The sequence below is a fragment of the Argentina anserina genome, chromosome 4 (assembly GCF_933775445.1).
Source record: "Argentina anserina chromosome 4, drPotAnse1.1, whole genome shotgun sequence".
Classification (NCBI taxonomy): domain Eukaryota; kingdom Viridiplantae; phylum Streptophyta; class Magnoliopsida; order Rosales; family Rosaceae; genus Argentina; species Argentina anserina.
In genome coordinates this window covers 12,432,264-12,460,183 of record NC_065875.1, presented here as the reverse complement: position 1 = coordinate 12,460,183, position 27,920 = coordinate 12,432,264, and the positions used below count along the sequence as shown (strand labels likewise).

Sequence of the window (27,920 nt, the reverse complement as noted above, 5' to 3'; positions counted from 1 at the left end):
GGTCGATCTTGCAGGTGGCTTCAGCAACGAGGATCGGAGGTGGCGAGGCGGTCTCTGTGCTCGGGTCTCTCCTACGACGAAGCTAGGACGACGGAGGGAGTTGCGCGAGGCTTAAGACGGCAGGACGAACGCGTTGAGCTCGGGGTCGATTGCGGAGGGCCATGCGACGCTTCTAGGCTACGGTGGGCTGGTTTAATAAATTTACACACATTAAAATTTAGGTATAAATGCCGATTTGCACCCTAAATTTGGCTGAAATTGTCAATTTGCACCCCGAACTTGCATTTGAGTCAATTTACCTCTTAAACTTGGTAAAAATTGCGGATTTACACCCCGAACTTGTATTTGAGTCAATTTACCCCCTAAACTTAGTAAAAATTACCGATTTGCACCACATCCGTTAAATTTAACTATTTCTATCTAATTTTGCGTCACATGTCATGCACATGAAGGGTAATGTTGTCATTTTCTATTTATATTTTTCTTAAAAACAAATAAAAATATTCTTTAAAATGAGGATTAGTTTGTTAATCAAATTATTTATTTACATCTTTTTTCTACCTACTTCACCCTACTTTGAATTATATATTCAATACACCCACTCATTCAAATATATTGTGTTGTGTATAAATATATTTTTATATGTACACATTGTTGGAGAATGAACAAAACGAGAATAATAACGACGTAATAGAACAGAACGTAACCGTTTATTGATTGATAATGAGGCCAATATATAGGCATTACATAACCACAATCCCGTAAGATTCGGAGTCCTAATCTATTACAAAGATGCGAATCTATCTCTAACAGGAAACCTAATAAGGCTAAGACACACACAATGGTAGAATAGTAATTCTCTCGGAACACACATTTATTTTTAATTTTCAATGTATTTATTTATTTATATTTTTTCTAATATCTTTTAACATACCATATCACATAAAATAATAAATATATAAATCAATAACATGTTTCGAAGAAACAAATATTGTAGCAAGTGTTCCTCTTAAGTAATTTTATTAATTTATTTCATTATTCAATATGAATAAATATATAATGACAATACTACCCTTTAAATGCATGACATGTGACTTAAAATTAGATTGAAAACATTAAATTTAATGGATAGGGTGCAAATCGGCAATTTTTAGCAAGTTTAGGAGGTAAATTGACTCAAATGCAAGTTCGGAGTGTAAATCGGTAATTGTTACCAAGTTAAGGAGGTAAATTGACTACAATGTAAGTTCGGGGTATAAATTGACAATTAAGACTAAATTTGGCCTAAAATTTAAGAATTCAAATAATTAATTCCAAAAAATCGATTCGTTACACAAACTCCACTCCTCCCCGACAACGACGATGACGTGGTGGAGGCCGCCGTCGACTACCAAGGCCGTCCGGTCCTCCGGTCCACCTCAGGCGGTTGGCGTTCCGCCTCCTTCATAATAGGTAACACACCCGCATCGACTCCCGTCAGTCCATCACTATTCCAAGCCTCTCTGTATCCATAAACTGATTACAGAAGTTGAATTCTTTTCAGGTGTGGAGATTGCGGAGAGGGTGGTCTACATTGGGATTGTGGCCAACCTTATCTCCTATCTGACTGGGCCTCTCGGACAGTCCATGGCCACGGCGGCTCAAACTGTCAATGTCTGGAGCGGAACGACGTTGATGCTCCCTTTGGTCGGAGCGTTTGTCGCTGATTCTTACCTCGGACGCTACCGCACCATTGTTGTTGCTTCTCTCCTTTACATATTGGTATGTGTATGTCTCTCTGACTCTCTTCTGTCTTTCGATTAGTTGCGAACAAGATATTTACCGTGTGAGTAGAAAGTTTATTTACTGTCTAGAGTAAAAAACCATTCATCTAGAGTAGTATTGAAGGTAATGCAGCTGCTCATAGGACTTGGGCTTAATTCGCACATATTCAAGTTTTGTTCTTTTGGCAAGAGTCGACTCCTCATTCTATTTCTCGGAAGTTTTTTTTTCTTTAGAAACCTTTTATGTGAAAATAGAATTCATTTTAACCTGGTGTAAGGTAGAGTCTGGCTTTTAGTTGCATTGTATGAAAACTCTTGTATAGTTTGATATGATTTCACTCATTTCAGTTTTCATTAGGATGGACTGTGGAGTGATTCTGTATTCTTTAGGGATGATTGTGATGTACGTTTTAGTCTTGTTTCTGCGTATTGCTGCCATGCTTGTGTTGCTGTTCTTGATCTAAATTGGAACAGGGACTCGGCTTGTTGACTGTCTCGGCCTTGCTTCCTTCGCTTGGTATTTCGGACTGTGAGAAAACCAATGAGTCCATTAGGTGTTCTTCTCGGCTCCAAGAGTTGTTATTCTTCTTCTCTATATATCTGGTTGCTATCGGGCAAGGTGGACACAAGCCTTGCGTTCAGGCTTTTGGAGCTGATCAGTTTGATGGACATGATGAAGAGGAATGCAAAGCTAAAAGCTCATTCTTCAATTGGTGGTATTTTTGTATATGTGCAGGGCCCTTGTGTACATTTTCGTTATTAGCCTACATTCAGGACAACCTCAGCTGGGGTCTTGGTTTTGGAATTCCATGTATTGTGATGGTCCTCGCATTGTTTATTTTCTTTCTTGGAACCAGAACTTAGCGGTATAGCATCAAAGGGGATGAGGAAAGTTTGTTTGTGAGAATTGGTAAGGTGTTTGTTGCGTCATTAAGGAATCGGAAGACTTGTTCTTCAGCAATAGCTTCTGAAGAGGAATCTCGAGGAATTATGCCGCATCAAAGTTCAGAACAATTCAAGTAAGAGATTTGTCTGATAAAATAAATATATAAATGTTGAGAGTTGATTCCCATAACTTTAGATTTAAGAAGAGAATGAACTAAGCAACAAGCTCAATAAGAAGTTCCATCCATACAACGCTGTTAATACCCCACATACCATGCATGAATCTTGTCAGATATAATCTACATTGAAAATAAATGAAGATTTTATGTAAGATTGAAGAGACTTTAATGACTAGATAATTCTTTTTAATTTTATATAAGATAATTAAAAGGGTCCGATAAAGGTAATCTGAGTTATACTGTCGAATTTAAATTGAGATTCCCCCTTTTGTATGTAAGAGAGTTTAGAAATGAGATAATTCATAAGAAAGCATCGTATTTATTATGTGCATGTTTCAGGATGAAATAATTGTGTATTATTGAATGATATGTGGGCATATATATATGCATTACAAAACCACAATCCCGTAGGATTCGGAGTCCTAATCTATTACGGAGATGCTAATCCATCTCCTAACAGGAAACCTATTAGGCTAAGACACACACAAGGGTAGAATAGTAATTTTCTCGGAACACTCCCCCTTGTGTCGCATGCCTAGGTTGCATGGTGCACACATCGTTGCCTTGGTAAAAACCTTATCAAGCAAAATAAAAACCACTTGGGTAAAAACAAAAGTTTGATCGAAGGGAAAAAGAGTACAACGCACCGTCTACATTTGATAGCATCATGTGAGCTAGACTCCACCTGAAGTCTACGAAACAACTCCCCCTGATTAGTGCCATAATCATGGAGTACAAAGAACAACGTACACAACGTTCATTACATGTTTCTCAAACGTAGTCTTGGGGTAATGATTAATCATTAATCTAGCCACACATCCTTAGATCATACATGCTATACTTAGCCAAACTTAGATCTTAGGAAACAAGATTGCATAACAACTCAAAACAAGAGTTTGCAATGAAAATCAGATTCTCAGGTAGAATGACCTTCACTCACTTAAACGCCATAACTTCTTCGTCAAAATAGGTATCAGGGAACCGTAAAATGTTCTGAAAAGTAGACACCCGTGGCTTTCCAGTGACATAAGGTTCACAACCTCATCCGATCGTAGCAGTTCACAATGCTCTGTCGAAGTTGACTGACTTGCAAATTTCCGGACAGAACTGTCCTACTTTGCTAAAACGGCCATAACTCTCTCAATATGATAGCTATGAACAAAAGGTTGATGTCCCTAGAAAGTAGACACATAGACCTTTCCAACGGTACCAATTTCACCATATTTCATCAAGCGAGCTGTCCTGTAGGTCTCGTTGAAGTTGACTTACGAAACTGGACAGATTCTGATTTGTCACATTTAATGTGTCTTTCGCAAAAAGAATGGGGGAATGGAACAATGAAGGACTGATTTTGGTTCAAGACGGAACCATACGCATCCTCTACGCTACCAGTGTCGACTGCTACACCAAGGCGTACGTTGATGTTGCTGGAGCTGCTGGCGGCGTTGGTGTGGATAGGATTTGTGTTGGTTCACTAAGTGTAGAACTAAACCCATGTCAAAGAAGCAATGCAAGTCCAATGACAATGCATAGGCGCATAGTTAATCACGTCATAATGAAAGCAATAGTGTCCCAACAACACTAACATGTATGAATGTATAGCTCATTGAATCTCTTCATCATCTATACTTAGACGGAATAGAGAATCAAGAATTAGCTTCATATGAACACATATGGGTATGAATGTATAGCTCATTGAATCTCTTCATCATCTATACTTGGACGGAATAGAGAATCAAGAATTAGCTTCATATGAACACATATGGGTATGAGTTCTTGCAACTGATTGTACTACGTTCTCTCGAACGTCACAATCTGATTACATAAGCTCTCCGTGGTCTGAAGCCATTTAAAGCCCCTCATGCACTCTCATATTTGCGTCAAGATTCCTTTACAGATATTCTATGACCACTATCATATGCTGCAAATCAGTTTTCATGGACACTACTACTGATCAAGTAGCGGAAAGCAATTATGTCCATAACGAGAGAATATAACTCATCGTAGTCAATACTAGGATAATGAGACAATCTTTGCACCATAAGTCCTGCATATATCGCATGACTTCATCTTTCTCATTACACTTACGAACAACGACCAACATAACAAGTCTGGTTCAGCCTGTATTGATTCTTTCCACTTTGGTCAAGTTGCTCATCGTTGATGCTTTACAATGGAATAAGAGCATAAGCGAATATATCATCAATCATGGGAGATCAATCCATTAAACACACACGCGCGCTGTATACGATCAATTTGTGAGATTTCTATTCTTCTCTAACATCAACAAAATGAGTTTGTAGCGTCCCACAGAAACTTAGTTGATACACATGTTTAGAGAATATCTCTTGATGATGGGCGAAATACTTGTGCCTACGCACTTCGCTTCTTTCTGGTTTTGATTCCAGAGAATAATGGTCTCCCCTTCATCTAAGCAGGAGCCAAGACCGAAGCTATGACCCTTACTAGTCCATCTTTGCGTTTTCCGCCCTTGTTTTGTGGTGCAATACCACGGGCGCTGACAACACCACAGCGTACGATAGTGCCATCGCCGGCTTCCTTCCCACTGTCAGGGATGGTGCCAATGGTGCTAGGACCAGGTCATATGAAATTCTCTCATATTCTGAGACTTCCAACCTTACCGGCACATCACAGCATTTATGTGCGATCTCGTCACTTTCGCAATATCGGTAAAGTTATTGAGCATCGAATCTTTGACTTTCTGGAGGTAGATAATGCGTTGCACATTTGCTCACTTTGAGTAGTGCGGGATCTTAATGAGACATAGTGCCACACCACGTCAATTCCTAGCATTAAAACCGGAATGGGAGCATTCCATATCTCCCCCTAACGACGGGAAGTATGTCTCATCAAAGTGACTGTTTGCTAATATCGCAGGATAGAGATCAACGGTTGTAGATTGAAAATAGCGGACAAGTGTTGGTGATTCATAAATCATAACCAACCAGAATACTTAATCGTTTCAAGTAGTTCAAGTAGACCCATTGAGATAACTACAATAGAGGCACATAAACAACTTTAACCAAATAGGCGTTTAAGGAAAAGAACGTTGGGACCGTATCCAGTGACCATCTGGTACGCACTAAACTCTTGGCAAGTTGTGGGTCTGAAACGAATAAGTGTCACTACATACAACATCATTACATATCCCCATGCAAAAATTGGCAGGTTAGTACCCATAACCAAGTCCGAGCTCTGCTAGATCGTGCAATGAATGAACATGAGGAATAATATGTTTAACGACGATCCCAGTAGATAAGCAAAACGAAATCATCAAAGTCGTGGAGGTGAACTCTCCAACGATATCCAATCAAATAGATTTGAGAGGATGGGAAGGGTGGTGAGCCCTTAGTATGATGATCATAGCTAAAAACTTTAGCGAATGTAGCGTTTCTTGTGGAAAGCAAAGCGACGTGTGACCAACGCGTCGATGCTCTTAACCTATACCATAAAAATACCAAAAAATGTCTGCATTCGGTTGGATAGGGTCCACTAATGTCACCTTAAATACTTCGTAAGAATGAAATGTTCTCGGTTGGAGTCTTAGCAAATAAGGACTTCTTTGAAATCTAGTAAAAGAACAAGCTTTGCAAAATGAGCGATGGGCATCAGCGATTACCATGGAGGCATTAGAAAACACGGGAAGCATCACAAGCTCCTGTGAAGGAGGGGATGCCGCCACCGACGGCCTTAATGCCATGGAGCCGCCTAAATAGGCAGGCTCGGCCTCACCGTGTGGAGCATGGGTGAGGTGGTCCTCCAATCGCTTCGTGAACTCGAATCATCATATCTTGTTCAAAATGACAAAAAAAAAACGATCATGTCAAAACCGAGAAGACAGTAAAACCGAACCCATGATTCAAAGAATCTTGAGTTACATAAAGCTACTGCTGCAGGCAAGCAAAACTATGTCTGCAGGCTAACAAAGCTATTGTCGAAGCTTGAAAAAGATACTGTCAATGAAATCTGACAGATTTATTCCTCTCCATTCTTAACACAAATATCAAGATGAAAATCCATCATTGGCATGTTTGGCCTTTAAAACTTAGCAAGGCACGAAGATATAGAACACAATCTCCGCACGAGATCCGTAAAACAACTACCTGCGCCGTAGGACAGTGTGGGTGGTTACGCAATTAGCAAGACACTCGATTTCACGGCGAGACATTCTTAAAATGATGATTAAGAGAGTCAACGACGCGGTGAACTTCTTTACACAATACGCCGTAGGATATTGTAAGAGAGGGGGATTGAAACAAATGGCAATCCCATCGAATGTATTACATGGCAATAGAACTACATTCTTCAACTCAAGATTTGGAAAAACATGGTATTGGAGCAGTTGAATACCAAACAATTTGGGTGGTAAAAACCATCCAATTGGTGCGGGTGGTCACCAATAATAATAAAATCATTTGAGCTATGAAACGACTTGGAGAAAACCGGAAAATTAACCGGAAAACCATGTCAAATTAACTCAAAACCGGGTGAATTTTGGACTAGGAAAACATGGCAGCAAGAACTGCTGAGATATGCCGGAAAATGACGAGAAACGACGAAAACAAACGTCAGAAAAACTCGTCGGAAGCCGGCGGCACCGATTGCCAGAAATCCGGCCGGCGGTGGCCGGACCTGGCCGGTATGGAGGCCGTAACTTCAGGTCCGACAGGGAACGCCGTCCGGAACCGGATGGCGGTGCCGGAAACGCCGGAAAATGGCCGGAAGGCGGCGAATACGCCGATAAAACGCCGAAAAACGTTCCAGAAACGCCGGAACAGTAACTGGGAAAAACGACGTCAATTTTGACGTTCCGAGGTCCGTTTTCCAAATTTCAAGGTCTAAAATCACAATGTAGTGCTATTGGGGTCCCATGTAACCCAAAAACGGCCAATTTAAAAATCACGTGAGTTGCAAACGTTGACCATGCATGCTAAGCCAAGGCAAATAAAATTCTCACGAGTCCATCTTGTAAACAAGAAATACGAGAAATTTTATAGAATAGGCCAATATTTAATACAACACAAACAAGCTTCCAATTCCAATAGACGACTTAAGCTAAAGTCGAGCAATAATCATGGCAGTGCCAACGTCATACTTGAAAAATAGTAAGCAGAAGACATAGTCAAAATAGATTGACTAATCAAAAGTCTGTAGCAACAAAATCTTGCATGTTGGATTGGGCGGAGCCTTAGCCTGAGGCTAAAAAATGTGCTTATTTGAGAATGGAAGAATGTTACGTTTCCATCTCCAAAATTCCCTCAAGAAATAGATACAGGTGCCAAGAATGGCATGCGTTTCTTTGATGTGGAGTATGCATCAAGGTCAACTCTGATAATACAACGTCATAGACGTTCATTAAATCACTTTAAGTGTGTCCCATAGAATTTGTTATTTTTGGGATCTTTTGTCAGCAAATAGTGCTGCATCAGAGTAATGAATCAACTCAAATAAATGAGTACGTAGACCTTGGGATTATTGTTTATAGACATGAGTTTAAGAAAACTCAAACATTCAAATAACAGTCGCGATGGCAACGCATCCATAAGAAACGAGGGTTGTGTGACCTTGGGATTATTGTTTATAGACATGAGTTTAAGAAAACTCAAACATTCAAATAACAGTCGCGATGGCAACGCATCCATAAGAAACGAGGGTTGTATAGGTTTCGAATAATCAAAACTATTCAAGTATGTAACCGGAATTAGAAGGGTTGTGATGTATATGGTCACAAAATAATCGATGCATATCGGCGATTCTCATGATCGCACCCAAAACAGCGGTGCACTCAGGCGACCACACGAAATCGATATCTTCTTTTCTAAATAATAACGTGACTCCCCCAGGACCGTCACACGAAAAACGTCGACCAAGAGGGGAATCATATCCCTCTTTGGTCTCATCGGCGTTATAAGAAAGGCCGGAAAAGAAGACATGAAAAAGGCTAATAGCGCCCGATAATTTATATATATATGTTCAAAAGCAACAACTTTAAGAAAAACATACTTGTTGGTCTGCCAAATAGACCGCATATAAGTAAATTGCTCTGCAAATCGATCATCATGCATGAAGTTGCTTGATGAATTCCTTTTCGATCTTCGTCCGATGACCTAAAAATCTTGGGAGGATACGATCGAAATCGTATGTAGATGGCAAAAGTATCGTCCATCTCGGCATGAATGTCATCACCATAGTACGACGAGTGATCACTTTTCCTAAGCAAGCACGTGAAACATAGTTAGAAAACGAAAACGTGCAAATAAACGATTTAATAAGCAATAGGAACAGAAAAAGGAAAAAAAAGGGAAATAGTTTAAAGGCCCAAAAGGTTATCAGGCTCGTCAGGCCATAGGCCCAAAAGGGTAGAGAAGACGGGAGTAGCTTCTCTTGAGCGAAGAGTTTGCTTATGCAGTTCGCGTTTCTTGCGTAGATATGCGGGAGGAGCAATTTTAAATCCTCTGATGCGGGATCTTGCGGGGCAAAAAGATAATTTTGCGGAGCGAATGCGGAAGAGACCCTTCGGGACTGCGTGCAGGGGCAGCAGGGGGGTCGCAGGGGCTGTAGGGCATGTAACGACCCCAAAATTGCGAGTATAAAAACTCAAAATTTCAAAGTCGTTAAACACCAAACAATCTCAATGAAATCGAAATCATTTAAACTGCCACAGCGGATCATCTCTGAGTTCAAAATACAACTCAGTCAAACCGATTATTACAAACCAAATTATAATTCAACATTATAACAAATGGAAATGTATAATCCTCACAACAACCTCACAAGATAGTCACACCAAATCCTCACACAAGTTGGAGATAAATAACTTCAAGTCCTTTGAGCGGTCCGTCAATTCCTGTTAATCTACACCTGCGGAGTTATCTACTACACCATCGAATTGGTGCACCGGGATTGTAAACACAAACCCCGTAAGCTTTACAGCTCGTATGAGTAAAATGAAAATATAACTCGCATAACAATATATACGAAAATCCACAAATCAAACAAATATAAATGCACTCATGAGTCAATGGACGGCCCATCTGGTTGTCCCAAAAAAATATGAAACGAAGCGCTCATGAGAAATTAAACAACCCTTCTAGTTACCCAAATGCATTTACAATACGAGTACTAAAGAACGCTGGTACAGATCTGTTACCCCTCTCGTAGTACACCGCCGATATTGGGCAACCACCCGCTACCCAACATCCAAAAATATGAGTACTCATGAGCACATAACCACCTGTTACCTCACATGCAGTACTCCGGCAGACAGACTAGAGCTCTAACTGTATCGTAACTTTCGCCCGGCCAAAGGCTAGGTTCCGACATGTCAATCACGTACAATAATCACACCTCATATTGTACCAAAAATCAAGTCCGAAGACAAATCAACATTTTAACAATCTCCATGTTAAATTCACGTACAATAATCACACCTCATATTGTACAAATCAAAATCACGTACAATAATCACACCTCATATTGTACAAATCAAAATCACGTACAATAATCACACCTCATATTGTACAAATCAAAATCACATGTTCGATATATAAATCTCATCATTAAAATGACATAATCACGATAAAAATCATAACAGTATATTATATAGCAAACTATATATATATATATGTACCTATTTACCATTTATACAATATATATATAATCCACTATATCATATACATGTCTTATTTCATAAACACGTCCGAAGACAAAAATTCATTCGAAGACAAAACTCGTCCGAAGACAAAACGTTTTAACAAACTCCATGTTAAAATCACGTACAATAATCTCACATCATATTGTACAAAAATCAAGTCCGAAGACAAATCAACATTTTAACAATCTCCATGTTAAAACCACGTACAATAATCTCACATCATATTGTACAAAAATCAAGTCCGAAGACAAATAAACATTTTAATAATCTCCATGTTAAAATCACGTACAATAATCTCACATCATATTGTACAAAAATCAAGTCCGAAGACAAATCAGCATTTTAACAAACACCATGTTAAAACCACGTACAATAATCACACCTCATATTGTACAATTTAAATCACATTCTCAATATAATTCTCGTCATCGAAATGACCTATTCACAATGAATTCATAACAGTATATAATATAGCAAACTATATATATAAGTACTTATTTACCATTTATACAAATATATATATTCAACTATATCATATACATGTCGTATTTCAATATTTAAAACTCTGGCAAAAATCTTGAATTCACCGCAAGGGTAGATTCGTAAATATGTGAGATGTTACTCACCTTCCTTCCTGCGTGCAACTTCCACGACACTGAAAGTAATTTCTTCATTTGTTTCGTCAGTCACCTAATAGCATGATAAATGCTTAGAAAATGATACTTAAAATACCAGGTGACGATTCCAGTACAACTAAATGTTGTTCATAAAACATTGTTCCCAGAACAATGTTCATGATTTACTAATCACAGTTTTTACTAAAACACTGTTCACAGTTACTTTTTTACCAAAACACTGTTCGCAGTTACTGTTTGTCATGGCAGTGTTCATTGTTACTGTTTTACCAAAACACTGTTCACATTCAAGGTTGCAGAACACTATTCACAATACTATTCATGCGGCGTCACTGTTCACCGACCGCCACCAATCATCACCAAATTTCACGATCACAACCTAAACAACATTTCCAACAACTTTCTAGTTGACACCAAGTCTAAATCCAAGCCTAAACAGTCCAAACAACGAAGAACATAAATTCGGAACTATTCACAAACCCTAGAAATTGAAATTCTTGATTCGGGTACTTACACTTCGATTTGGCTCGATTCCTTTTGTGGGAATGTTGTTGGGACTGAGACAAGAAAAACCCCCCAAGAATCTCGAGTTATGGTGGCCGGAGGAGGCGGCGTCGACACAGCAGCAACTTCCGGCGATTACTGCACCGTGTGTGGTTGTCGCCGGAGTGCAAGGCGTAGCCCAAAAGATGGAGATCGTGTAGCCCGTCAGTTTGATAGGTGGCACGACACGAGGCGACGTCAGATGGTGGACAAATCGGCCGGAGAAGATTTTTTGGTCGGGTGAACAGTACCCGAGCTCCGGTGAACAGTAACCGAGCTGATTTTTGGAAAAAAAAAACTGATTTTCTGATTTCTAATCTCCTCTCCTTCCTTTTATACTATTTCCAAAATCAGAAACCAAACTTCTGTTACTAACAACTTCTACATACGACATCCGATTAAAGCGTGTTGCGCGTCTACGAATTCGTATTAACGGATTCTACGACTTTCGTGGAGGAAGTTTCCTTAAAAGAGTGACGGATTAAAAGTCAACTCTTAGGTCAATTAAACTTAATCGAATAACACACATTTGGCTCTCGAAACCAATTTCTACTTCGAACGATAAAATAAAAGGCGTAAAATGTGAATTAAATCAAATTACCATTCCCTTAATTTCTGATAAATTAAAAGAAATGGTATTGAAAATTTGGGTTATTACAGGGCAGCAGGGGTCTCGAGCGGGGCTGCAGGGGTCGCGAGCGGGGCTGCAGGGGCTGCGTGCGGCTGCGATGCGGGGGCTGCAGGGGTGATGCAGGGGCAGCGTGTAGGGCTGCGTGTGTGTGTGCAGGGGCAGCGAGCAGGGCCTGCAGGGGCTGCGATGCGGGGGCTGCGTGCAGGGCTGCGGGGCTGCGGGGGTAGCAGCGGGGGGGGGGGGGGGGGGGGGCTGCAACAACGGCAAGTAGGGGCTGCGCCGATGAGGAGCGCCGACGAGGAGATGCCGGAGGCCGGAGACGACAACGGCCAGCGGTGGAGAAGAGAAAAAATTTCTAGGGCTCTAAAAGTTCAGGGTTTTAGGGCAACGTGCTGATAACGTGTTTCAGGATGAAATAATTGTGTATTATTGATTGATATGGGGGCCTATATATAGGCATTACCAAACCACAATCCTGTAGGATTCAGAGTCCTAATCTATTACGGAGATGCTAATCTATCTCCTAACATGAAACCTATTAGGCTAAGACACACATAAGGGTAGAATAGTAATTCTTCCGGAACAGTGCAGTCATTGTATACTTTTTGGGTTGAGGTTGTACTATTACTATTATTGCACTGGCTACTATATGGACAGTGTCAGCAACAGAACGGTGACTTGCAGTCAGTGTTGCCAAAAGTTGAGTTGCACAAATGACACAACCTTGATCTGCTATTAATAAGCAATACATATTATTAGCTGAACGAGTCAAAGTCATCCTGCAACTGTTTAGATTCTTTCATGCTTGACAAATTGTTTATGAAATTCAAATTCCATATTAATAATATGAAATCTCTAATCTGGCAGGTTCCTCAACAAAGCCTTGCTTGCACAAGATAATTTGAAGGGAAACCAAAAGGTGTGTACCATCCTTGAGGTTGAAGAAGCAAAGAGCATTCTTCGTCTTTTTCCAATATGGGCTACATGCTTGGTATATGGTATTGTGTTTGCACAGTTTTCGACCTTCTACACCAAGCAAGGTGCTACCATGAACAGAAGAATTGTGCCAGGTTTTGACATACCAGCAGCTTCCCTTCAGACTTTTATCAGCCTTGCAACTATCATCTGCATTCCCATTTACGACCGCATCTTTGTACCCATAACTAGAGCTTATTCTAGGAAACCCTCGGGCATCACAATGCTACAAAGAATTGGTACAGGGATGTGCTTATGTGGTATTTCCATGGTTGTTGCAGCTCTGGTTGAGATGACAAGGCTGCAAACTGCTGAAGAATACGGTGTGGTTGATAATCCAAGTGCCACAGTCCCAATGAGTATTTGGTGGTTGGTTCCTCAGTACTTATTGATAGGATTAGCCGATGTTTTCACAGTTGTTGGTTTGCAAGAATTTTTCTACGACCAGGTGCCAACTGAATTAAGGAGTATAGGACTTGCTCTCTACCTCAGTATATTTGGTGTTTGAAGCTTTCTGAGCAGCTTCCTCATATATGCCATTGAGAAAGCTACCAGTGGGGTAGGTCAAGCTAGCTGGTTTGCTAATAATCTGAACCGTGCACATCTTGATTACTTCTATTGGCTACTTGCAGGACTCACTGTTGTAGAATTGGCTATATTTGTGTATTTTGCAAAAGCATACATTTACAAGAGAGGTATGATATGAAAACCTTGTTCTTGCAGTTATTCAATTGTAATATAAATCTTGTGCTCTCACCCCCAGTGTCTGATTGTTGTATATTTGACATATATGATGACAAATGGTTTGTCTAGGTGTCCTTTAAACATAATTCACAACAACTATAGTTCATCGGAGAATTTTCAGGTGTAGACGTACCTTACGTAAGGTACGGATTCGCCGATTCCGGCGACGACAGGTTGCAACGGCGGGGCGGACCATGACAGCCGCACTCCCCAACTCTTGGCGGTGCCGTCTGTGCCGGTCAGAGCTCCATCAGCGACCCACGGCGGCCGGAATCGTGAAATCGTCGGAATCTGCCCAGAAACTTGATTTTTGTAGATTCCGGCCGCCGTGGGTCGCCGATGGAGCTCCGGCCGGCACAGACAGGATCACTGGGAGGTGGGTAGTGCAGCGGTGCTGGTCCGCCGCACCGTTGCAGCCTGCCGTCGCCGGAATAAGGACGTCCGCACCGGAAGAGCCCTGATAGTTCATCTAACGATGCTACTAATTAAACCGAATGATGAAGGGTGTTGTTGTGGTCCTTATGGAGAAGGTGGTGGTTAGATAATGACTATATATACCCGGATTTGATGGCAGGGTAATGTTAGAACACATGTTCAGTAAGTAATGGAATCAACTTAATCAACACCAGATGTTGTATAAAATAGCATTTGATTTATACTTCTAATTACAGCAATAAATTGAGTTTGAAGAACCCAAATCTAATTCTATAAATACAGTAATATTACAACTATAAAATGAGTTTGAAGAACACAATTTCAATTCTATGAATACAGTAATATCAATTTCAATTAAACTGAAATCAGAAAGATTGAAAACAAAGAAACTGACTTGTTGATTTTGATAGAGGCTTGCTTGTTGCAATCTCCTAAAACAGAAATTCGTCCCTACACTTGTGCTTGTAGATCTTTGGACGTCTGTCTTGCAGGATACAACTATCGAATTCAATCGAAGCACTTCAATTGAATCCCTGGCAAATTCTACTTTGTGTTTCTCAGAAATATTGAGGAAAGAAGAGAGAGGAGAAAATTTAATTAACCATCTGCTTGGGTTTGTCATCCTTATATAGAGGATTGGTGATGCTTTGAAAGGGTATGACCATTCACTTTAGTTGAAACCCAGAAGTCGTGTCCTTTCGTTCCAAAAGACACGTTTGTTTGGTTTGTTCCATCTTCACAATTCATTTTTATCCAGAAATTCTCCAACAATACCCCACATTTTCTATTCAAATCAAAAATACCCCACATTTGAATAGAAAATAAGCTACATATTAGTCGTCGTAACTTAACGTCATTTCAGAGAAAATAGAATCAATATGCGTCGGAAATGGTGTCTTTTGGACTTGAACCAATCCTAGTGATAACTTATCGGTATTACCTAGTGAAACAGTGAAATTTTCCATCTTGAACTGTTCACTATATGGTAGTAATACGAGACAACAAGTATCACACATATATCATCTTCACATTTCGAATTTATACGGTTGTGTTCATTTTGGTCTTGAACAAATCCCGGCTTCATGAGAGCTCTAGAGAATTTAGCCATATCAATTCTCATGGATGCGACCCACATCACTCTCATATAGGTAATGCTAATTAAGAATAGTCTGTTCTATCCCACTTTAGAAAGTTATTAGAATTATTAAGAATAAATTAATATTCATCCCTTAATCGTCAACGGATTACACACATTGTTACATCATAGGAATAGGCACATGTGTGTCATGCTTTTGAATCTTTCTTAACCAGTTTGCCTATTGAACCTAGACCATGGGATCTCCAATGTTGCTAGGTTAGGTTTCCGCCAAGTAATGATTCATTGTATTGGCTTGAGACCCATTCCCCTCGATGTAAATACGACTTGCTCTTTAGGTAGGCCTTTGGTCAAAGGATCGGCTAAATTTTCCTTTGATTTGATGTACTCCAATGCTATTACTCCATTGGAGAGCAATTGTCGTATTGTAGCATGTCTTCGCCTTATATGCCTAGATTTCCCATTGTATATTTTGTTTTTGGCTCTATGTAAGGCAGCCATATTATCACAATGAATACAAAGGGGTGTTAGAGGCTTAGGCCACAATGGAATATCTTCAACAAAATTTCTAAGCCATTCGGCTTCTTCGGCAGCTGTATCCATGGCAAAGAATTCTGATTCCATTGTAGATCGTGCTATACAAGTTTGTTTGGATGACTTCCATGACACGGCTCCTCCACCAAGTGTAAACACATAACCACTTGTGGACTTACTTTCTGTGCTACCCGAAATCCAATTTGCATCACTATATCCTTCCAAAACAGGAGGATATTTTGTATAATGTAGACCATAGTTCATTGTATACTTTAAGTACCTTAGTACTCTTATCAAAGCATGCTAATGGTCTTTATTAGGATTGCTTGAATATCGACTTAATCGAGTTATAGAATAAGCCAAATCCGGTCTTGTACAATTCTTAATGTACATCAAGCTTCCTATTATTTGTGTGTATTCTAATTGAGACACACTTTCACCATTATTCTTTGCAAGCTTACATGTTGGATCAAATGGAGTCATCATCGTCTTATCATCATAGTGTCCAAATTTCTTTAGTACTTTCTCCACATAGTGAGATTGAGTGAGTGTATAGCCATTACTATCTCTTTTAATTCTCACTCCAAGGATTAAATCTGCTAATCTCATATCTTTCATTTCAAATTTGGAACTGAGCATCTTCTTTGTGGAGTTGATAATGTCCTTGTTAGTTCCCATTATCAACATGTCATCCACGTATAAACATACAATGATGCAAGCATTTTTAGTTTGCTTGATATAAACACATTTATCACACTCGTTTATTTTGAATCCAGCAGACATCATTGTATAATCAAACTTCTCATGCCATTGTTTTGGGGCTTGTTTAAGTCCATATAACGATTTAACAAGTTTACAGACTTTCTTCTCTTGCCTTTTAACAATGAAGCCTTCGGGTTGTTCCATATAGATTTCTTCCTCTAATTCTCCATTTAAGAATGCCATTTTGACATCCATCTGGTGTATTTCAAGATCATATATAGCAGCAACTGCTATTAACATTCGAATGGAAGTAATTCGAGTGACCGGAGAATAGGTGTCAAAGAAATCAAGATCTTCTTTTTGTCGAAAACCTTTTGCGACTAGTCTTGCTTTATATTTATCTATGGAACCATCTGGTTTTAATTTCTTTTTGAATATCCATTTATAACCAATTGGTTTACATCCAAGTGGTAAATCAACCAACTCCCATGTATGGTTATTCATAATGTATTCCACTTCACTTTGGATTGCTTCCTTCCAATAAGGTGCTTCTGCAAATGCCATTGCAGCCTTATATGTTTGAGGTTCTTGTTCAGTAAGAGCCACAAAATCCGGACCAAAGTCTTTTGCAACCCTTGCTATTTTACTTCTTCTTGGTTCTAATTCTTAGTTTTGAACCTTTGACGTAGAAGCATTGTTATTATTTTTCTGTGTATTTGAAACTTCATGTACTCTTTTCTTTGGAGTACTTAATCTATCTTTGTATGGAAATATATCCTCAAAGAATTCAGCTTCATTGGACTCAAGAATCGTGTTCACATGCACTTCTTCATTTCCAGATTTGTGAACTAAAAATCTATTTGCTGCACTATTAATTGCAGGTCCAATATATACACAGTATATTGTTTTAGGTCCAACCGTTTGCATTTTTAGAGGAGGAACTCTCACTTTTGCAAGACAACCCCACACTTTCATGGTTTTATATGAAGGTGACCTTCCTTTCCAGATTTCATATGGGGACTGATCATTCCTTTTAAGAGGAATTTTATTCAATATTGAGTTTGCATATAATAGAGCTTCACCCCATAAACTTTGTGGAGCACCTGAATTATTCAACATGGAATTCATCATTTCTTTGAGAGTTCTGTTCTTACGCTCAACAACTCCATTTTGCATTGGAGTGTAGGGTGCTGTTGTTTGATGAATAATTCCATGTGTAGAACAAAATTCAGAAAATTCATTTGATATGTATTCTCCACCACGATATGATCTCAGTATTTTTATCTTCTTGTCTAATTGATTTTCAACTTCAGCTTTATATATCTTAAACATACTTAAAGCTTCATCTTTACTTGTTATTAAATAGACATAGCAAAATTTGCTACAATCATCGATGAAAGTAATATAATAATTCTTTCCAGATCTACTTGGAGTTGATTGGAAGTCACAAAGATCACTATGAATCAGTCCAAGCACTTCATTGGATTTTTCAACAGATTTGTAAGAGTTCCTTGCATATTTTGATTCAATACAGACTTCACATTTATGCTTATCAGCATTATTTCTGCTGTTTGATATGCATCCTAACTTAGGCTTGCATTTTGGTAACAAACCCAAGTTTATCATCCTATTTAGAGAACGATAATTCACATGACCTAATCTTTCATGCCATAAATCAACTGAATCAAGGAAGTAAATAGAAGCAGTGCTATTGTCTGCATTATTATTATTAATATCAGCAGTAGGAATTACATTGAGTTTGAACAACCCCTCAGAAAGATAACATTTTCCTACATACATCCCACCCTTGGTGAGTACAAATTTATCAGATTCAAACACTAACTTAAAGCCTTTGTTGATAAGAAGAGAACCATAAATCAGATTTTTTTCTAATCTCAGGAACATGGAACACATTGGTGAGTGCAAGTTCTTTTCCAGAAGTGAGTTTCAATATCACTTTTCCTTTTCCTTCAACTGCAGCAGTGCTAGAGTTTCCCATATAAAGGTTTTCTCCACCAGATCCTTGCACATATGTTGTAAACATGCTCCTTTCAGCACACACATGCCTTGATGCACCTGTGTCAATCCACCAATCATTGCTATTAGTCATCAAATTTACTTCAGATACAACAGCAATAAATTGGTCTTCTGCCATGTTTGCCTGATTTTTATTTTCAGCAGGCTTGTCCTTCTTGTGGCGACAATCCATAGCTTTATGACCAGGCTTCCCGCACACCCAACATGCACCTTGAATTTTCTTTTTGAACATAACAGCTTTTGGGGCAGTAAGTGCTCTCTTGGCATTATCTTTTCCCTTCTTCTGATTGTGAGAAAACTTGGACCTAGAAGTACTGCCTTCAATCACATTGGCTTTTGCTTCCATTGAGGACCAATCAGATTTTTCATTCTTTCGATTCTCTTCCTCCACACGAAGCTTAAGAATCAATTGCTCAAGGTTCATCTCTTCAGATAGGTGCTTGAGATAAATCTTAAAATCCTTCCAAGAGGGAGGCAACTTTTCAATAATGGAAGCAACAAGAAAAGTCTCATTGAGTCCCATACCTTCAGCAACTAATTCATGAGCAGTAATATGGAGTTCTTCCACTTGCTTCACCACAGACTTGGCATCACTCATCTTACAATTCAGAAATTTTCCAACAACAAATTTCTTGGCACTTGCAACTTCAGACTTGTATTTCTTATCCAAAGAATCTCACAGCTCTTTTGCAGTTTTGAATGTAGAATAAACATCATACAAAGAATCATCTAATGCATTCAGGATGTAATTCTTACACATAAATTCGTTGTGTTCCCAAGCTTCAACAACTTTCATAGTTGCATCAGGGATATCACCCTCTGCTGGCAATTCAGGAGCCTCAGATATAATCACTTGTGCCAAGTTCAATGTTGTTAGATAAAACAACATCTTTTGCTGCCATCTTTTGAAATCCAAACCTTTGAACACAAAAGGCTTCACAATGTGGTTCTTAACACCAACAGCAGCAGGTTGATCCATTTCAACATATAGAATTTCTGTTTTAGATTGTTAGAACACAGGTTTAGTAAGTAATGGAATCAACTTAATCAACACCAGATGTTGTATAAAATAGCCTTTGATTTATACTTCTAATTACAGCAATAAATTGAGTTTGAAGAACCCAAATCCAATTTTATAAATACAGTAATATTACAACTATAAAATGAGTTTGAAGAACACAATTTCAATTCTATGAATACAGTAATATCAATTTCAATTAAACTGAAATCAGAAAGATTGAAAACAAAGAAACTGACTTGTTGATTTTGATAGAGGCTTGCTTGTTGCAATCTCCTAAAACAGAAATTCGCCCCTACACTTGTGCTTGTAGATCTTTGGACGTCTGTCTTGCAGGATACAACTATCGAATTCAATCGAAGCACTTCAATTGAATTCCTGGCAAATTCTACTTTGTGTTTCTCAGAAATATTGAGGAAAGAAGAGAGAGGAGAAAATTTAATTAACCATCTGCTTGGGTTTGTCATCCTTATATAGAGGATTGGTGATGCTTTGAAAGGGTATGACCATTCACTTTAGTTGAAACCCAGAAGTCGTGTCCTTTCGTTCCAAAAGACACGTTTGTTTGGTTTGTTCCATCTTCACAATTCATTTTTACCCAGAAATTCTCCAACAGGTAACTGGCGGCACAGCTCCCCGCCCCTCTATCTTGTTTAGGTTGACCTGATCTAGCTCTTCTTACAATCATCAATATTGCAACTTGTCATGTAAGCTTCCACTTCGTCTGTTACTATGCAAATTAAACAAGAATAACCGTATATCAGAGTAAGTAAATAATTATCAATGAATCTAAGATTACCAATCGTATTTTTCAGCCTCGAAAGTTTAAGGATGTTAGAAAGTTCCTTACATGATCTGTTGAATTGAACTTGAAATTCAGGGCAGAAGTTTAAGTTCACATGTTTATGACAGCAAGTATATATTTGAGAAGTAAGGATCTTAGGTTTACGGGAAAATGCTTAGGAATCACACGCCACAACTCGAACTCTTTTAAGTTTTAAAGCTTACAGATTAATCTGCGGATCAAATGGCTGAGAAACAAGGTTTAGTGGAAATGAAGAGGAAACAAGGTAACTAAAAATTAGTCACCATTAGTCAACACACTTTTTCTTTACCTTTATATATAATATTTTTTAGGAGCTTCTATTCATACCTCTTAAAATAACACTTGGACCTCCAACTTTTTCCTAGATAGTTTTGACTTAGTCAATGCATATGAAATTACCAAAAAACATATAATAATAAAAATACAAGAAGGGAAATAATTTTTTACTTATCTATTATAAAATACAAATATAGATAATTATCATTTATATTTATTGCTAGACAATCCAAAATGAGATATCAAATTGCATTAAATGATTTAATTGATTACCTTCATTTTTGATCAACATCATTAGTAAAAAAAATTAATGTAGTTGATAAATATCAAATTGAATGTGGACGATTTAATGTATAAACTATATAACTATCTACAATTTCTCATAAATTTCGATTTGAGCCAAAAAAAAACTTGTTTATTAGAGGTTAGAATATTTCATATACGTTGATGAACAAAACTTGTTAATTAGAGGTTAAAATATTGCATATACGTTGATGTTACTATCAATGAATGAAAAATATAGTTTACCAATTTATTATGAATTTAGAAAACAAGTGGAAGAGTGATCAAATTAGATAGTTTGTGTGATTATTATGCATTTTTCGAGTTGTGTATAATAAATGAATTTGAAATAGAGTAGAAAAGAAATAATAGATAGTAGTATGATTTGATATATCAAATTAGATTATAGTCATTTTGGGAAAATTTCGGAGGTTTAAATAGTATTTTAAGTATCTATAAAAGCAAAATAGAGGTCTACTCAGTAATGAGGTCTAAATACTGTTTTTAAAGGTACGAATAGAAGCGTAAAATACGATTCAGTCCCATAAACCAATCCCAACATGGAAAACCTTGTAAGGTTTCTATATTGTTACTGTACATGAGGTTTCTATATTGTTACCGTACAGGAGAAGGAGTCACACCTCAGTATAATAGCAAGAAAGAAACCCACATTTTCAATCGGAGGAAAAGCACGATCGCGATCGCATGATCAAAGAAGGAAGGATGGACAAACTGGAGAAGAAGAGGAAAATAATTCGCATAGAGCGAGGAGCCTGATTCCGGCAACTACAACCGGACCAAACGCTGGGTTCGACAAAGGTTCCTCGGCGCAGGACAGTTCGGGAGATTCTTCTTGGCTTGTCCAGTGAAACCAGGTTCCAAGATGACGTCGCTTATGGCCATGAAGTATGCTAGGGTTTCAGGTTGTACCGATTTGGTCAAAGAGAGTCGACTTCTCAAGAAACTCAAGAAATGTCCTTTTGTCATCGACACTTACGGCAGCGATGTGACTAAGGATGTTGCGAAAATTGGTCTTATGTGGCGAAAATTGGCGATTTAGGGCTAGGCCAAGAAAGGTGACAAGTACAGTGTGATGAATCATTCTGATTATATAAGTGGCATTGAATTGTATATGTCTCCAGAAGTATCACTTCACGGCACTCAGGAGCCGCCGACGGATATTTGGGCATTAGGCTGTACGGTGGAGTTCTGGGATGTGGCTCAGATAAGAGATGAATATGGGGTTTTGGTCATCCCTAAAACACTAAGCAATGAGGCTAAGGATTTCTTGGGGAAGTGCTTCATTCCAGGCGCGGACCTAGGTTCAAGGTTGGGGGGACTCAAGTCCACCCAAGAATTTCAAGAAAAATTGCTAAGGATGGATGATATCACCACATATTGTAGTTTTACAGCTTTGGTTTGTTGTTTTATTGAGCACCAACTCATCCAAATTCAATTCTCCTCAAATACACATCTATGATCTAATTTCTATTTACTTCATATCTATCTCTATTACATGTAGATGTATTTTTTATTTTACTCCATTGGTGTTTTTAGTCCTTACAAGAATAAATTTCTTATTTTGGTGTTAATTTTGATTAAGTTCTATGCTCAATTCTAAAAAATTTATGTTCATAATCAATGATTTAATAGAAATGTTGGATGTATTTTTATTTTCAAACCGATAAAGTATATATTTAGTATATTATAGTAAAATTTGTAACAAATGCTACATTTTTGTATCACTATCAGAGTATCAGTCATGAAAAAAAATTCAAGTCCCCCCAGAGTATGATTTCTGGATCCGCCACTGCTTCATTCTGGACCATTTGGAGAGGTACATGGCTGATATGCTTTTGAAGCACCCTTTTGTGTGCAACAGTTTTCCAATACGGATAGTTTCATCTCGTGGATTATTGGTTCCAAGATGTCGAACGTACCAAGAACCTACTGCAATTCCTCTAGTAAGTGCATTATGAAGTCATTGTTGTATGTGTTTTGTAACTGTAAAGGCTAATTCAATGTATAATAATTCTTTGGTTGGCCGTATATATAAATGTCTTCTTAATTGAAATAAGATCGAGCTGTACCGAATGCCATGTTTTGATGTCTTTGATCTTTCTCTTGTTTGTTCTAAGGTTAGTGTTGTTATATAACTAGTGGTTGTAATCCCACTAATGATTGTCATTTAGCTCATTCAAGTGATTCAACAGTTAAAGATCCTTTGAATGAAGCTTTTCTTTATTTTGACTTCGAAAAATAGTGAGAAGAATCAGGGCCGGTCCAATATATATAGACCTGGTGCGAATTTTTTTTTATTGGGTGTTTTAATGATAAGATAATAAAAGAGACAGAGAAAAAATAAATTGTGACCATAAAATAACATAGATCCACCAAATATTAATAAAAGTAGTACACAAAAAGGGATACGAGTCATCACATTTGAAAATGTGAACCGTAAAAGTCGAACCCTTAATCTCAAGATGTTAACAAAATATAAACTTTTAATGATAAAATTGTATCATATATAATATAAAACCCATCGAAGGGCCCCCATAAAGTTGAGGCGTGTGACACCGCACATTTCGAACACCCTACGGGCCGCCCCTGAAAAGAATTCATATCAAATCTGAGTTCCGCTAGTTTTGAGAAACTTTTGTCTTTAAACTTCATTTTTCATTCCCAATTGGTACTTTCTGTAATCAAATTTAATTCCAATAAAGATTTGCATTCAATTAAAAAACCAGATGCCCCATCAGTACTTTGTCCATTCAATAAAAGCAATGTATATTTCAAAATGTAACTGCAGTAGCTATTAGCTAACATTACAGCCTCATAATGATATACAAAGATTCTACATGGTGATAATAAGAATCAATAGTATTCTCTACATAGTATCTTCCTGCTCTTCAGTATGTAGCAAGGCCATTACTTATTTCCTTTAGACCACAAAATCATTCAAACAGAAAAACTAGGAGTTCAAGATTCCAAAGCCATTTAGGGAAAGATCAACCTGACACCTCTCCATGCAGTGAATCAGTAACCCTCTAATTATTTTGTTTTCACTAATGTACATAAACAAGGAATGTCTTTCTGAATTTTGATTACCATAAAGATATATATTCTCTCACAAATGATATCTCATAAGTTCTATCATTTTAATCTGCTTTCATTCTTCAATGAATCATTCGGAGCTACTCTACTATAGATTCAGATCTCCACAAAAAGATCGAATGGGAAAATCACTTGCTGGAAAGTGTTCTCCAGGAGTCTGGTTTGGTATGTTCATCTCTTCTAGTTTGTTCTTTGTGCTGCTTACATTTGATTATACAAGCACTTTTTTGAAGATAGACTATGGTGTCAATCTCTTTGAAAAGAAACAAACTCACCCAATTAATATCATAAAGAACCAGGCGATTTCTGTTATTAAAAAATCTACCACAGATCTATGGTCGTTACATTTATATCCATGATGATCTTCCTACCAAATTCAACTATGATCTGACCAACAATTGTGAGTCTCTCACTGAGTCTCTTAACATACGTAATATGTGTCCTTACATAGAGAATTTCGGCTTTGGTCCTGTAATTAACAACTCCAGAGGGATTTTAACAAACAAGAGATGGTACTCCACTAACCCATTCTCATTAGAACTCATATTTCACAGCAAGATGAAGCACTATAACTCTATAAGTGCTTGACAAACAACCCTGCTCAGGCTTCAGCTATTTATATCCCAATCTATCCCGGCCTAGAAGACAGTAAACATCTGTGGGATGACTGGGATCCTAACCTCACAGCTAGAGACTCTTTTGGTAAAGACTTTGCCAAGTGGGTATCGAGTAGATCCGAATGAAAGAAAATGTGGGGGAGAGACCATTTCTTTGTTTCAGGGAGGGTTAGTTACGACTATAGGAGGAAAACAGACAACAGTTCTGACTGGGGTAGTAAACTTACGACTGTGCTTGCGATTGAAGGAAGCTCACGCACTAATGATATTGCTATAACATATCCTACTGGCTTTCATCCTGCAAAGGACAGTGAGTTGTTTCAGTGGCAGAACAAAGTGCGGAGGCAAGAAAGGCCAGCCTTGTTCACTTTTGTTGGTGGACCAAGACCTGACCCTAACTCTATCCGGTGCAAAATCTTTGATCAATGTCAAGCCTCAAACTCTTGCATTGTTCTAAATTGCAAAGCAAGTGGGATCAATTGTGAAGATACGGTAACTGTTATGAGGCTGTTTCAGCAAGCAGTTTATTGCTTGCAGCCTACAGGGGATACATACACGAAAATCTGCTTCTGACTCTATTCTGGCTGGTTGCATTCCTGTTTTTTTCCATCCAGCTAGCGCTTACAACCAATATTCATGGTACTTGCAAAGGAATTACACCAGGTATTCTGTATTCATTCCGGTAAGGACACTAGAAGATATGAAAGACGTTAGCATTGAGAAAATCTTGCTTGGAATTTCAAAGGACAGGGAATTTGCCATGAGAGAGTAAGTGATAAGTCTAATACCAAAGTTGGTGTATGGAGATCCCAGGTCAAGATTAGAGACCAAAGATGCGTTTCATTATTCTTCATTTCATTGGGATCTTGAGGTTGGTCAAGTACACAATGAGGGATGGTGGCGAAGGGCTGCCTTTGGAGATCAATAATGAAACTGCCAAATACAATGGAAGCGTAGAAGTAGCCTAAATCCTAAGTTATAATAAACATCTAGAGGACAACGATTCAGTGTTTTCCCAAATCCCTGTCTCAGTTGTTTTAGATGTTTATCAGTTTATCAAATGTACTTTTCAAATCGTTGTTGGTTTAATGTAATTTTTCACTTTGTGACCTGAAGGTTTAGTGTTCAGCTTTTAGTACTTGGGGAAAAGAGATCCCCAAACTTTACAAGAAAGCAACACTATATAGTTGACAATGTAACTTTCTCCCAGTTTGCAGCTCCAATTGCAAGGACATAACAAACTGGTAGTAATCATATTAGAGGATCCAAAATTGAAAAAGCATTTGAATTTTAGAAAGCAATGCAGTAGACACTTACAGGTCAATCTTCTAAACTAGGAGATCTACCTTCTGATTTTTCCATAGCTGTTTGTACCCCAGTTTTCTTTCATCCAGGTGATTGTAATTAACCAATGCCTATGTCATTTACTGAAGAACTACACCAAGTATTCGGTGTTTATTCCCGATTTGAATGATGTTAATTAGCAATAAGAAAACATTGGTCAGAAGCTCAAGGAGTGAGGAACTGGCAATGAGAGAGAGGAGCAGGTTATAAGGCTTATACTGAACCTTTGCATTTAGATCCCATTTTTTTCAAGATCGTAGACGCCGGATGCATTTGATATACCAGTCAAAAAAGTTCTTGAGAGGATTAAAAATGTTAGGAAGGTGAGTAGAGAGAGGAAGGATCCCTAGTATTGGATTTACTGAGGAGGAATGTAACAAGTACACATTCAATGTGACAACAGAACAATGATCGAAAGAAACACTCTATTTGAGAGTTGAGACTGCATATGAAAACTACAGGATTAAACTTGACTTACCTGGGTCTCCCTTTTGGTGAACTTTAAGTTTCGATGGGAATATTGCTTGTTTCATATTTCTCAAATGCATTTCCATTCGTCTCATATATTTCGTGAAGGGATCACTTTGTGGATGCACCAGCCAACTATGGTAGACGTACCACAGGCTTGTGTGGTGGGATACAACTCTAATTTCATTGCTTCTAATCGAAATTTCGTTTAGAGTTCGTTAGTTCATAATTTTTCCTTGTTATTTATGGTGGTAAGAAAGTTGTGGCTTAATTCCCTTCCATTGTAATTTCTTCTAATATTGGGGGTGTCAGGGGTTCTTTCCACGCTCTGCTTCAGCCAAAAATGCTGCAGATAAAGAAATTAACCCAAGAGTACTGTTACCATTTGGGTTGTCAGTTCTTATTTTCCCAGCATACTATAGTTTACTATGTACGTGCTCCTATCTATAGACTTAAAATTTACAAACAAACACATTTTGGACCTACTATATATATTGAAGATACATTGGCCTCCATGGTTGATGGAGCTTAAAGTGCAAGAGATGAAGACGGAAATCAAATCGAAGATCAAATAGAAAAAAGATTTACTAATCAGAGAAGGAGAGCATTAGATTCAAGGTCTCCTTGCTGCCATATAGATTTAATTCCGATATTCTTGAGCATATCTTTTTAATTACTTTATTTTCATATCTATATATGGTTGCTTAATTTCTTATATATATATATATATATATATATATATATATAAGAAAACACATTCTTTGGTTGGAAAAGGTTTTTGAAGTGAATTAGGATTGTTTTTGCATGATATATTATTTAATTCTTTTCTAAGTGTACTCACAGTTTTTTTTGGGTAAGTTTGTTAAGGAATTTAACCCTAGCTAGATGGTGGAGCCGTGCATGATATATTTTTCTTTTAGTAGGAGATATGCATTAAGTAAGGGGGAGAATTTTCTTTTCTTATAAATAGACATTTCAGAAATTGTGAATGGTAGAGATTTGGAGCATATAAAATAGGTTGTGATACCTCTGAGTTTATTTCCATCTCCTATCTCTCATATATGATGTAGTGCTCATTGTAATAGAGCTATTCACAAGTTAACCCGGAATGCTAGTAAAGAGGTCATGTTAGTATCTCTAC

The 27,920-nt window shown here is 38.0% G+C and overlaps 1 protein-coding gene and 1 pseudogene across 1 annotated transcript; both read left to right on the top strand.

The window, feature by feature from the left end:
- The first annotated feature begins 1,321 nt into the window (after nucleotides 1-1,321).
- On the top strand, nucleotides 1,322-13,993 carry LOC126790642 (protein NRT1/ PTR FAMILY 5.10-like). The gene is given in 4 exon segments (XM_050516965.1): nucleotides 1,322-1,452; nucleotides 1,544-1,761; nucleotides 2,238-2,782; nucleotides 13,179-13,993. Coding segments are annotated over 3 exon segments (1,494 nt in total). The 5' UTR covers nucleotides 1,322-1,452; nucleotides 1,544-1,626; the 3' UTR covers nucleotide 13,993.
- Nucleotides 13,994-24,411: 10,418 nt separating this feature from the next.
- LOC126792199 (probable xyloglucan galactosyltransferase GT14) lies at nucleotides 24,412-26,722 on the top strand (annotated as a pseudogene).
- Nucleotides 26,723-27,920: the final 1,198 nt, after the last annotated feature.